At 39.6% G+C, this 13,399-nt stretch overlaps 1 protein-coding gene across 2 annotated transcripts; it reads right to left on the reverse strand.

Moving 5' to 3' along the window:
- Window positions 1-2,594: 2,594 nt before the first annotated feature.
- On the reverse strand, window positions 2,595-10,824 carry LOC119795229. 2 transcript variants are annotated; one of them, XM_038303111.1, is made up of 3 exons: window positions 10,668-10,824; window positions 10,472-10,586; window positions 2,595-4,957 (listed from the first exon to the last, which is right to left on the reverse strand). In XM_038303111.1, the coding sequence occupies exons 2-3, from the start codon at window positions 10,556-10,558 to the stop codon at window positions 2,927-2,929; spliced, it is 2,118 nt and encodes a 705-aa protein (XP_038159039.1). In that variant the 5' UTR covers window positions 10,559-10,586; window positions 10,668-10,824; the 3' UTR covers window positions 2,595-2,926. The 2 variants fall into 2 exon arrangements, with proteins under 2 accessions (XP_038159039.1, XP_038159040.1); XM_038303112.1 differs by lacking the exons at window positions 10,472-10,586; window positions 10,668-10,824 and adding an exon at window positions 6,100-6,205.
- Window positions 10,825-13,399: the final 2,575 nt, after the last annotated feature.

Genomic DNA, 13,399 nt, shown 5'->3' on the forward strand with positions numbered 1-13,399 from the left:
ACAATCAAGTTTTTTAACAGGAGAAAGCACTGCTAACCAAAGAATAGAAAGTTGGTGGGGAGTGATGAGAAGACAAGGAATTGAACACTGGATCCAGATGTTTAGCGAGCTGAAGGATGAAGGTCTTTTCACAGGGGACTATCTGGACAAGGCGTTAATCCAGCTGTGTTTCATGGGACCCATTAAGGTAAGTATAGGCTAATGAATGCACAGTAATATATTAGATAACCTCTGATATAAATAAAGAGAGGGACGGAATAGCCTAGAGATATAGAGCATCTTCATTGTTTGTAAAGGAAAGTTTTCACCGTCCGAAGTGATTTTGTTTTACTGCGCATCTTAAATACATATTAAAACTACTTTACTCCCACTGATCACAGCAAATATAGCTGCAAGATTTATATTCTTTAGATGAAAAACGGTTGATGCGGCGCGTCCAGCAGCAAAACTTCAATTTTTCCATCTCTCGCTGCAGCAGCGCGTTCACATCAGCTGTGAGATGGGCACGCATGGAGTCAGATTAACAGCGATTGTGATGAGTGAAAAAAAAAACCACCTGGTCTCCTCACATAGACCTCCCTCAGCCACTCTTTCATCATCTCCTCAATGAGGTGGTCTCAAAAGTCGCAGTTACAACACACATAGGGCGCACCGCACATTTTGAGGGGAAAATATTAGGGTGACTAAACGTCCGTATTTCCCGGGACATATCCGTATTTCACGTCCTGTCCCGGGTTTTTTTTTTTTTAGAAAGTAAGGAAATGTCCTGATTTCACTGCGCACAACGCTCCGTGTGACGTAATCCCTGAGCCGCGTCAGTGCGGGCAGCCCTGCTCTTAATCAGAGGCTCTGTTCGAAAACCTGGGCTGCATCCTCCAAGGACGCGGTCTACCTAGACTGGATCCTTTGAAGTCCTTGAAAATAAGGAGACTGGAAGAGTTTTGGCTGTAAATTCTAACAGGTCCACCCTTCGGCGGGTTTTACCGGCGTATGTTCTGTTGCTTAGCAACCGTGAAAGGTGACACACAAAGCAGGAAAAGAATGAATACCGAGCTTTTCAAAACTGTTTGTTTATTTATTTATTTTTTAAAAAGTTAAATTGAACAAAGACTACACTCACAAGAATCCAGAGTGGAATAAAGGTTCCAACCACCGGGAGCAGGAACAAATCAAATCAAATGTAATGATAGAAACCTTAGTCAGTTAAATAACCTGCTGCTGTCATTCTGCACATCTCTGATGTTGCTGCTATTTTCAAATATCCATTACTGTAAAAATGTCCATAGTTGCATATTGGTTATTTATTCTCCAGTTTTATATTGTTAAAACACTTTACAGAATTTTATTTTTTATATTTTAACCCTTCCCTATTATGTTATTCTTATACATTTTTCTAAGGTCCTCATTTGTGTGACGTAGAGAGATATAACTAAATCTAAACAATGTATCTACAAAATGTATCTGCAAAATCTCTAATATTCAACAACAAAAAATACTTAGTTAAGCATATTGTGCAAAACAATAAAAAAATTAAACTATCAGATTTATAGTTCCCACTCTGCAGATTTCTTAGAATGTGTCCTTAAATTACAGCCAAACCCATTTACACAGTAACAGATAAAAACCTTTAGATAAACCAAACATTACCGCCACATATCTGACTCTATAACCATTAAAACAACTAGTAACAAGTAACATTTCCTCTCATCACGGAGCAAATCCCGATGATGAGACATTTGTTCTTTCAATCAAACCCCCCGCTCCAAGGTGTCCTGGTTTTCCCAAATGAAAATATGGTCACCCTAGTTGATGTGCGCCTTATAGTTGTGAAAATACGGCACATTTCTTTCATCCAAACATTTTTCTTGGGATTCTAAATATCACTGACCTATGTATATTTCCTTTTTTCAGGACGAGTTAAACAGCATCATGAACATCTGGAACGCACATCGCATCCGCCCCTCTACAAACGCGAGTGTGCCGTCTGGCATACCTGATCTGATGTATGTGGCATCACATTTGTGGGGAGCTGATGATCTTCTCGTGCCTGTTAATGCAGACGATTTAGCTGTATGTAAGGAAAACTGCACATTCTTAAGTTCTGTTCCATGCGATCCTGAAATATTTGATTTTTGCGCAAATGTGATGTTGGAGAGGGGATTGGAGTTTTCTTCAAACTGTCCACAGGCACAGGAATTGTACATTACTTTGAGGGACTTTGTTCGTCCACTACTAATTGAGTAGGTGGCTGTAGAGAGAGACAAACATCTCTTTCACCTGTGTTTACAGCAAATCTGAAGAAAATTAGCCTAGGATCTGAATCTATTTATTTTGAACACATAATGTATCCCCCAGCTTAAATACAGTAATAAAAAGCACAGTACACATAAGATGACTTCTGCAAAAACAACATTTATTGTTTAAAACGCACTGCTTTTCAGTTGAACAAGTAACAGTTCCTCATCATGACAAGGAATACAGGGCATACTAAATATATAAAGAACCCTGTTAAAAATGTTTGCTCTTAATTGAAAAAAACATCTGCCCATATGTAAAACATTGCACATGGTTCAGAAAAAAAAAAATTTTTTAGGCATAATAAAACAAAATAAGATTTGTTGTTTCTTTACTAGACTAAAACCTGTAAATGTGTTATTCACAACTGCTTGTTTTAAACACTTGTGCAAGAACTTAAGAAAGTTGACACCTGTTTTATCCAGGAATGTTTACAAAATGTGTCATTCAAAAATAAAATGTTTTGCACATATTCAGTTTACTTATTATATTTAACAAATAAATAACCTGAGTTATTTAGTATCAGAACAGCTTACCAACTTGTCACCTTTTTTGAGACATGGCAGTTTTTCATAAAGCTAACCAAACTATTGAGAACTGCAAACTGACATTATGTAGCTGATGAGACAATCTACACTATATCCATTACCCACACAGAACTAGTCAGCACACTATTAAAATCATTCCTGAGGTCTGGGTAATTGTAGTAACCAACAGGCAATTTAAGAATGCACCCACATGTGTGAGCCTGAGGCCTGCGCTGAAAATCAGATGTTTCAGTAAACTCAACCTTAATGGAATGCCCAACCAAATTTGAGCCAGTGCAAAACCTCAGGAAGTTTTGTAAAGTTTGATGGTCAGCTTCCACAATGTAACGTTTCAGATGGCGAGCAACTGCATGCTGTGTTGCGGTCATCACATCTGGGAACTGGAGAAGCTCCTTCACGGCCTTCGAAGTTGTTGTTTTTTGCTCTAACAGTTTATGCAGCTCATCGATCGGGAGAGTGCGGGCTAAGGTATCAACTACGGGGCGCCAGCATTCAATGATGTACATTGGTGCTTGGACTATAGACTTATGACCCATTTGTGAGAGTAATGGGACAAGATTATCTTTATTTGGCACCTGGTGACACTCAGGGACATCAAGGAGATCAAGCAGAGTCTCCATTTCGACTGAATCAATGTCATCCAAGGCCCTGAGAAGAATCTGTCTCTCCTGATCTGACACATACTGTAGAAATCCATCCTTGCAGCTGCTAACTGCAGACCCATACAGCACCTCCTCCAGGAATGGGGCTGCTAGCTGCACTGGGAAGTACCCAGCACGTTTCCATCCCAAAACAAGCACCCTAGCAACAGCCTTCCATTCTTCAATTTGAAAATCGTGCCTGATAAAAGGCACTTTGGCATCACGGCCCATTGTGTATCTCCCATAGAACTCTGTCCAGAATTCTGTGATGCAATCACGGAGCAATCCTATCCCTTCTCCCTCTTCAAGCTGACCATTAGGCAATCGCATCTTAATGTAGATCTCTGACTCTAAAACAAGAGGATCTTTAAATGCCTTGATAAGATCAGCGAGACAGTGTCCTCTACGTATGATTAACGTGACACTGGGCACATGGTCACTGTCTGACTCAGGGAAAGAGTCTGCAACAGGAGGCTGCAACATCCAAGAGTCTTGGGGAGGAGATTCAGTAGTGGTCAGGTCAAAAACTGAGGAATACACAGAATTACATGGCAAGGATTCACTGGCTGTTGAAGAGATAGTGTGCAGTAGGCCTATTCCTGCAACTGTGGGTTCCACCCCTGTAACTAATGGTTGGCTTAAAGGCGGTTTAGGATCACTGACAGGCTGTGCCAATGGAGATGAATCAGCAGGGGTCATATTATCTACAACAAGAGACACTGTAACAGGGGAAGCTTCATTTCCTGCTAATGTGTACTGGCCAGTCCAAACCACTGTGTCGTCCATGTTATTGTCTGTGGGAATCTCGATGTTGACAACATAGTCGTCATCTGGTTCTGGTAAGTACTGCCTGACTTCAAAAGAACTTTCAGCAACATCTGCAACTGAAGTTGAGCTCTGCGGGGTTTTGGGATGGATGTCTTCTTCTATCTGTACATCCCTTAACTTGGTGCAGAGATACAGTCGTAGTATTCGAACACGACTGAGGTTGTACAGTTGCTCAATAGTGCTTGATATCTCCACTTCAATCTGTGACGACTGAATTTCAGAATGGTAACATGAGAGCTTTTTGTTCTTTGATGCCCCATCTGGAAAAAAAATATTTTCTGCCATGACCCTTACTTCCTCCACTGTTAGGTTTTTATCAATGGTCCAATGTCTGGTTCCTCCACCTTTAATGGCCTTCACCTGCTTGTACTGCTGTTGCTTAGAATCAAAATCCATCCATCCTAATTCAATCCGCCTCTCTCTTTTTTCTGCATTCTTATTCCCAATCCAAGTTGAATTTTTTGAAGGCTTCACACCTGGTGCTGATAGTCTTCGGCGCAGTCGAGTCAGTATATGGTCTCTTCTTGAATTACTGGTTGTGCTGGATCGCCTACAAAAGGCCACCACAGCTATTCGGTCCCCTGATTTAGGAATGTACTCTGCCAAGTCACCATCACTCATTAGTGGTATCACAGATGGATCAATCTGTGAGAAAGAACAGAACATGGAAGAAGAATGTTAGCATTGAATATTAACTAATAAATCATAGCTTCAGATGCTACTTCAACATTTTGGTTATCAGCACAGCTGACCGGACAAAACAACCAGTCCTGTTGTCAGGCTATAGCCTACAACTCCAAATCAGGAAAAAATTGGGACGTTGTGAAATGCGAATAAAAACAAAATGTAATATTCTGCAAATATAAGGTCATCTTTAGCTGCAAAATGGGCACAGACATGTTGAAAATGACAAATTTGACCATTTCATTGGAAAATATATGTTAATTGTGAATTTGATACCAGCAACGCGTTTCCAAAAAAGTTGGGATGGGGGCAATCAAATGCTGAAAAAGTTGTGTAATGATAAAGAAAACATAAGGAGGAATATTTCACAACTAATTAGGGTTAGGGTAAAGTCACACGTCGTTATCACTTGGTCCTATTTTCTCTCTGTTCGTATCAGTGCACGCCGTCATTCAGACAGCTAGGGCCTACTAACCTGACAACAGCCAGATGCATGTCTCCCTCCGCCCAGCTAGGAGCTAGGCGGAGGGAGACATGCATCTGGCTGTTGTTGAGCTCGCTGTCTGAATGACGGCGCGCACTGATACGAACAGAGAGAAAATAGGACCAAGTGATAACGACGTGTGACTTTCCACTACAACGTTTTTGGGATGCAAAAATATCACTCTTTTGAACACATAATGTTTTGGGAAGAGAAACGTTTTATTTCGCTGGGTCTAGCAAACCTGCCGGACTACTTTCGGCTTGACCAAAACTGGACGAGAACTCTGCTCACAGGACGTTGCCAGGGGTAAGTCAGTGTGATTGCATGACACTGGTGATGGGGATGCCATAAAGATTCATGTCAAAAATACCGAACTATCCCTTTAATATGTTTAGACCGGCCAGTGATGATTCAAAAAAAAAAAAAAAAAAATATTGTTGGACAGACGTTTAAAAATTGACTTCAAACATTTAATCTCATGAATTTGGGCTTTCACTGCCATCTGCTGTCATATGAGAGTAACTACAACTTGCCGACCATAAGCTTTTTCATATTTCTTGTCATTTTAAACATGAAACTACACACACACACACACACATATATATAATGTCACATTTACTTGATGGAACGGAGTACTTTATCTGCCAATAAGTCGCCTCTGCCGGCAGCAGCCACCATCGGCCTCTCCGATGGCAAGCTCTGCCGGCAGCAGCCGCAGTGGCGGATATAGACCAAATGCACCAGGGAGCCAGGAGGGGGCCAGCGTGTTTTCATGGGGGCACAGAAAAGCATGAAATAAAAAACAGGGCAAGGGATTTAAATATATTAAGAGAGCTGTATGAAGTGAAATTTCTTTTCAATTAGGTTCAATAAAAATTGTATTTCTTATGAGGTCAATATACATTCATAATTTAGGAATTTTACATATTTATTAAATCTGATTTAGTACCTTTTTTTATTTGTTTTGAAAAAAAACATTTAGCAGATGAAAAATGGGATCCTATCTCAATACGACTGAAGCTATCACCTTACTGTTTTTAAATAATTAGTAAAGGAAAAAAATGAAATAGATCCAAAGGACCCATTAGTAACCAAGTCTGTTCCAGCGCATATCATCATTATAATTTCTTATAAGCATTATTTCTTCAGTACAGGGGCCAGGACATGATTTACAGGGGCACTGGCTCCCATTGGCCCCTGTCTAGAACCGCCCATGAGCAGCCACAATCAGCCTCTCCGATGGCAGCATCTGCCGGCAGCGGGCACCACCGTTGGCAGCATATTGGCAGCGACCACCATGATGACAGTCCGGCTGTCATGCCAGTAGGCTTCCCGAGCGACTCCCAGGTTTACTGACACCGTTTTGGTGGCTGCAGCAGCCGGTTTTTGTTAAATAACTTAATAATACCTTATTAATTAATGCATTTATTTATTTATTATTTTTTGTTCTTGCCTTTTTTTGGCAAATAACTTATTTATAGTAACTCTAAGTAAAAGGTTTTTCTTTTAAATAAGTGATGTTATTGTAATGTATCCTGCATTAAGCTCCCAGTGTGTGTATATATATATATATATATATATATATATATATATATATATATATATATCAAAATATTTCAGCACATGAATTTCTCAGTACTTGATAGTTTTAGAACATAACATAAAAGGATATGGCATTTGACATTTTAAAAGTTTTAAGCCCCTGTTGTGCGAAAACGTGCTTTTCTCTGGATTAAAGGAATAGTACACCCAAAACATGATTAGCCTTCATTTTCTACTCACCCCCATGCTGAACAACACTCTGGAGTACTTTTTTGATATCTCAAATGCATCTGGAGATCTGGGAGGCTTCTTGCTGTCTGCTGACATTCAAATAATGGAGGTCCATGGCGCCCGAGGTAGAAAGGTCCATAAAAGTCCACAAAAAACGTTTCAATATTCCTCCATACTGCTCGTCCAATGTATTCCAAGTTTCCTGAGTGGGTAGCATCCAGAATTTACTCGAAACAAAGTCATTTAGAATGTTTTTAGAGCATAAACAGTAGTGTATAGGATTTCCTGAAAGCGCGCACATGCGCGCTCACGACGCTACGGAAGCCGGCAGACCAAACCAGCGCATTCAGCTCGGCAAAGAACTCATGCTCTTCCTCAACACTGAAGTCCTCAGACATTTTTCTTTCGTTGTTTCTTTCTTTGCACAGGTAAACGGCACATTTCTTCTTCTACGCTTGCATTATTGGAAGAGCAGACGCTGAATGCGCACTTTCATCTGGTTTGGTCTGCCGGCTTCCGTAGCGTCGTAATCGCGCATGTGCGCGCTTTCAGGAAATCCTATACACTACTGTTTATGCTCTAAAAACATTCTAAATGACTTTGTTTCGAGTAAATTCTGGATGCTACCCACTCAGGACACTTGGAATACATTGGACGACCAGTATGGAGGAATATTGACACGTTTTTTGTGGACTTTTATGGACCTTTCTGCCTCGGGCGCCATGGACCTCCATTATTTGAATGTCAGCAGACAGCAAGAAGCCTCCCAGATCTCCAGATGCATTTGAGATATCAAAAAAGTACTCCAGAGTGTTGTTCAGCATGGGGGTGAGTAGAAAATGAAGGCTAATCATGTTTTGGGTGTACTATTCCTTTAAACGGTCCTGACATGCAGATACACACAGTTGCATTATAATATAGGCCTAATTAAAGATTCGAAAGCTTAACGTTTGTCACATAACGGCAGTTACGTGATAGACATGTTTCTATACTCGGTCTGATGACTTTGTGTAGCCCTGACATTGGAGACTACACTACAATAAATATGATTTACTGGAGGGTTTTCAATAAAGATATGATAACTTTTGCAACGATCCTCGTGACTCTGCATTGTGTTTTTTTCTGATCTGGCCGTATATAGCACGAGTTTCCCATGTTTCTATGTGTTTTTGCAGTTTTCAATCGGTTTTCACCTGTCAAAAATTGATTGAAGGCACAGTATAGTCACTCAAAGGTTATTTCTGCCCAAATATGACTTGATTTCATTCAGAACCTCCATAATTTAGAGATCTGAGCTCACAAAACAGCTTGGAACTCTTTTAACGGACCATTACAACACAAAATAGCCATTTTGACTTGCAAAAAATGTATTAAAGCCCAAATACTGTCATTCAAAGGGGAAATCTGCCCAAATATGACTTGATTTCTTTCAGAAGCATCTTATTTTAAATAGAACAAGTCCTTTTTAGGCAAAAATCACTTTTCTTCAAACACATTTGGCCTTTAATCAATTTCTAGCAGGGCGTTTTGACCTCAGCCGACTTGCTAGAAACTGATTAAAGCCCAAATACTCTCATTTAAAGGCCTGCCAGTAGCATGTGTTGCTATTGTCCCTCTGATATGTAAATAGTTATATCTTTGTTTTTCAAATTTTCATATTTCATGTTCATTCATTTGTCTATATAAATCTCTTTAGATTAAAAGAAATACAATTATTTTGCACCAACACTTATGAATTGACTTTTTTTTCTTGGCATTTCTATGGCAGTAAAGTAGTATTTTTAAGAGATTGAACAACTTCTTGATTTCATGCCATTTCCCAGCATTTCTTGAAATGAAATCATATAAGAAAAAGCCATTTTGCAAGTCAAAATGGCTTTTTAGTGTGGTATGGTAAAGAGTTCCAAGCTATTTTGTGAGCTCAGATCTCTAAATTATGGAGGTTCTGAATGAAATCAAGTCATATTTGGGCAGATATCCCCTTTAAATGAAAGTATTTGGGCTTTAATCAGTTTCTAGCAAGTCGGCTGAGGTCAAAACACCCTGCTAGAAATTGATTAAAGGCCAAATGTGGTTGAAGAAAGGTGATTTTTGCCTAAAAAGGACTTGTTCTATTTAAAATAAGATGCTTCTGAATGAAATCAAGTCATATTTGGGCAGATATCCCCTTTGAGTGACAGTATTTGGGCTTTAATACATTTTTTGCAAGTCAAAATGGCTATTTTGTGTTGTAATGGTCCTTTAAAAGAGTTCCAAGCTGTTTTGTGAGCTCAGATCTTTAAATCATGCATCTCCTGAAGGAAATCTAGTCATATTTAGGTAGAAATAACCTTTGAGTGACTATACTGTGCCTTCAATCAATTTTTGACAGGTGAAAACCGATTGAAAACTGCAAAAACACATAGAAACATGGGAAACTCGTGCTATATACGGCCAGATCAGATAAAAAACACAATGCAGAGTCACGAGGATCGTTGCAAAAGTTGTCATATCTTTATTGAAAACCCTCCAGTAAATCATATTTATTGTAGTGTAGTCTCCAATGTCAGGGCTACACAAAGTCATCAGACCGAGTATAGAAACATGTCTATCACGTAACTGCCGCTATGTGACAAACGTTAAGCTTTCGAATCTTTAATTAGGCCTATATTATAATTTAATTAGGCCTATATTATAAAGCAACTGTGTGTATCTGCATGTCAGGACCGTTTAATCCAGAGAAAAGCAGGTTTACGCTATCGCTCAGCAGGCTGCGGTGCGCGCTCCCGCGAGCGTAATCAGATTCTCGCAGACATTCACTTTTTCGCACAACACCCCCCCTGAACACGAGAAAATCCTCGTTATTCGATGCTGTAGCGCACATATTCCCTAGTTACTGGGGGGAAATATGGAGTACCAATAGGGCAGCTGGTGGCTTCAAAGCAACTCGTTCTAACAGCTGGCGATTAGCACTCCAATGTATAATATAGCTCATTGCATCCCCTCTCTGCATGGCTTTGGATGAGGTTCATGCACTAAAATAGGCTATCATAGGCTACTGTAATGGCATAAACATGTTGCATTGATCTACGTTAACACTGCAAACGACATGACATCAACGAAACACATTAGCAGGGTTAGCCTATTTCTAACCCAGTCAGTCAGACCACCTGTTACTCGAATACAAATAACATTAATGAAGTTAAACATATTCTTGCAGCCCACATCACATAGCCTACCTTTTCGTTTTCGAGTTTCTGAATAAACTCTTCGCTGACACCTCTATCTTTCAAGAAGTCCCTCAGGCTATCAGCAGTCGGCTCCATAGCTGGCGGGACACCACAGGTGACCCTGCTACAAAGAGTAAAAGTTCGCTATCGTCATCACCTACCGATGAAAACTAAAAAGGCTTTAATTAACCACGGTATCACTTACCAATGTTGAACTGTAATGTTGCAGACAATAGCCGAATCTCAACAGCTTGAGTAACAGAAGTTACGACAGGCAGCAGCGGTGAGAGCATGTCGGAAATGACTAAATGTGAGCGAGATTTAGGACTCAATTAAAAGAAAATGTGCTCACGTTTTATTAATTCGAGTGCTCAATTAAATGAAAACGTGTTCACGTTTTATCAATTCGAGTGCTCAATTAAATGAAAACGTGGTCACGTTTTATCAATTCGAGGGCTCAATTAAAATAAAACGTGCTCACGTTTTATTAATTCGAGGACTCAATTAAAATAAAACGTGCTCACGTTTTATTAATTCGAGAGCTCAATTAAATGAAAACGTGGTCACGTTTTATTAATTCGAGGGCTCAATTAAAGGAAACGTGCTCACAAATTATCACGACCTGAAAATAAATATAACTTAAAGTGAGCTCTCCCGGGCTCCGTACTTTTGTGCCCTTTGGTGGTGTTTATATTCCAGGTGAGGGTGTCTGTGATGTGCACCCCCAAGAATTTGGTGCTGTTGACCACCTTCCACTTCCTCTCTGTAGTACTGGTAGTTGTCGTCATTGATGAGCCCACCAACGTGGTGTCGTCTGCAAACTTCACAATGTGATTGGTGATGAACCTGGGGACACAGTCATGTGTCATCAGGGTGAACAGCAGGGGGCTCAGGATGCAGCCCTGAGGGGAGCCTGTGCTTAGGGCGATGACATCAGAGGTGTTTGGACTGACTGAAGTCTAGCAGCCAATTGCAGAGGGATGTATCTTGTAGGCTGCTATGATTTCTTATTGTATTAGCCTTTTATGTTGTGTATTTTCTGATATTTTTTAACTGAGTTGCACTGTAAACCCGAATGCTCAAAATAATTAATTAGAATAAGTACAATGAACTTAAAATCATCTTAGAAGTTCTACTTACTTAAAAATGTTGAGTGCCAATAGCTTGTTCCCTCTTTTTAAGTTATTTAAACTTGTAATTTTTGATTAACATTAACTTTTTGCAGGTTAATTAACTGCTACTTAAAATAATTAACTCAGAGTTACTTAAAATATGTGGATTAAACATGGATTTTGTTTTTGTTAAAGAACTGAACTCAATTAAATTCAGAGATTTATATTTGTAAATGTATAAATTCTCTCTCTCTCTCTCTCTCCTTCTCTCTCTCTCGCGCACGCACACACTAAATAAGTATGCTTTCACCGGAAGTGCTTTTATTTTGTAGTATTTGCGTGCGTTCAGTAGACCGGAGCCGACGAGCCAAAGAAAGGAGCGGGAGACTTAACGACAAGAGTACACTAAGTTGTGAATGTAAGTATCCAAGAAGTTGCTTGAATGTTTGTTCCTTGGGGTTAAACGTGTTGTTAAAACCGACAAGGTAAGTTACGTTAGCCGTTTTGCGTGGCTAACCGTTAGACGGTTAGCAAGCTAACATGAAAAGTCACCCTGCCAGTTAGCTGTAAAGGCTACGTGGCTAGGCAGGTAGCTGTAAAACCTGGTGATGCCTAAGTTGCAGTGGTGGATAGTGAGGTATCACGACAGAAGCTAACTAAAGCACCATGTGCTGTGCATTTAGCTAGAAATTTAACTTCGGAAAAAAAGTCCCGTTTTGTTTTTTGAACTTTTTGGAAAGCTAGAGATTGAAGTTATTGTCTGAAAGTTAATTTAGCTGATTTAAAAAAAAAAAATTTTTTGTTGATTGGTAGGAAAATAATTTATGAATGATACTAGCCCAACTTTATGTAACATTGAAGTAGTGGTTAGCGCGAACGACCCATGTATGGAGGCCTTATATATAGAGATATCTGTGCCATCAATTTGAGCGCGCAGGAACCAATCCGAGCGCGCGCAAAACCGGTCTGGCGCGCGCTCAACTCTGAAAAACCCTCTCTAAACAAGCTGTGTGAAGCTGACACCCCACCCAAGTCAAAAAACTCTGCAAATAGACTGAATTGTTAGTGCAACGTTAGTGCAGATTTGTGCAGAAAAAAATATTGTTTGTGCTACTTTTGTTTAAGAGATATTAAAGATTATTTTTTAGGTCATCCAGAGGTCACCATCCCCCCATTAAACTCCAATTTGAACCAAAGTGGTCTCCTTTTTAGTGCTTTTAAATTTGTGCTATTTTAGTTTTTAAGATATAATCATTAAAATTTTTGGCTGATGACATCACCATCCCCCCATCAAGCTCCGATTTGATCCAAAGTGGTCTCATTTTTTAGTGCTTCGTTTGTGCTGATTTGTGCCGTTAAAACCAACATTTGTGCTGCTTTACTTTTTAAGATATAATAAATAAAAATTTAGGCCGGTGACGTCGCCATCCCCCTATTAGAGATCTGCGGAAGTGAACAAGTCAGCAGCAAAGGAGTCTCGTCTAAGTTAGTTTGAGTCACCTATGCATGTTAGTGGATGTTTCAAGTGTGTAACTGATATGTAAGTCATCAGTTACACACACTCCCTGTAAAGTCGTGTGAGGACTTCAAATTTGCCAAACGGTCAATGCCGTTTTAATAACTAACATTTAATGCCATAAGTTACAAATTAAAGCTTGATGCATTTTATTTAAGCATAAAGAAGTTGGTTAATTGAAATGACACTCAATTGCCTACGTGCTGTGCACTTCTAACATCATCCTTCTGGCGCATCTCAGTTATTTTTTTAAACCAGTTTCCTGCTCAATGTGCGGAAAATAAGGGTCAACAATGTGAATACCACTAT

Source organism: Cyprinodon tularosa, unplaced genomic scaffold (genome assembly GCF_016077235.1).
Source record: "Cyprinodon tularosa strain WSP-4 unplaced genomic scaffold, ASM1607723v1 ctg504, whole genome shotgun sequence".
Lineage (NCBI taxonomy): Eukaryota > Metazoa > Chordata > Actinopteri > Cyprinodontiformes > Cyprinodontidae > Cyprinodon > Cyprinodon tularosa.

What these genes read in the sequence shown, in the direction of transcription:
- LOC119795229 (XM_038303111.1), bottom strand. Translation starts at nt 10,558, where the DNA reads ATGGAGCCGACTGCTGATAGCCTGAGGGACTTCTTGAAAGATAGAGGT. An exon ending in AGAAACTCGAAAACGAAAAG is followed by an intron (nt 4,958 to 10,471) that starts GTAGGCTATGTG and finishes TCTTTCTCACAG; the next exon opens with ATTGATCCATCTGTGATACC.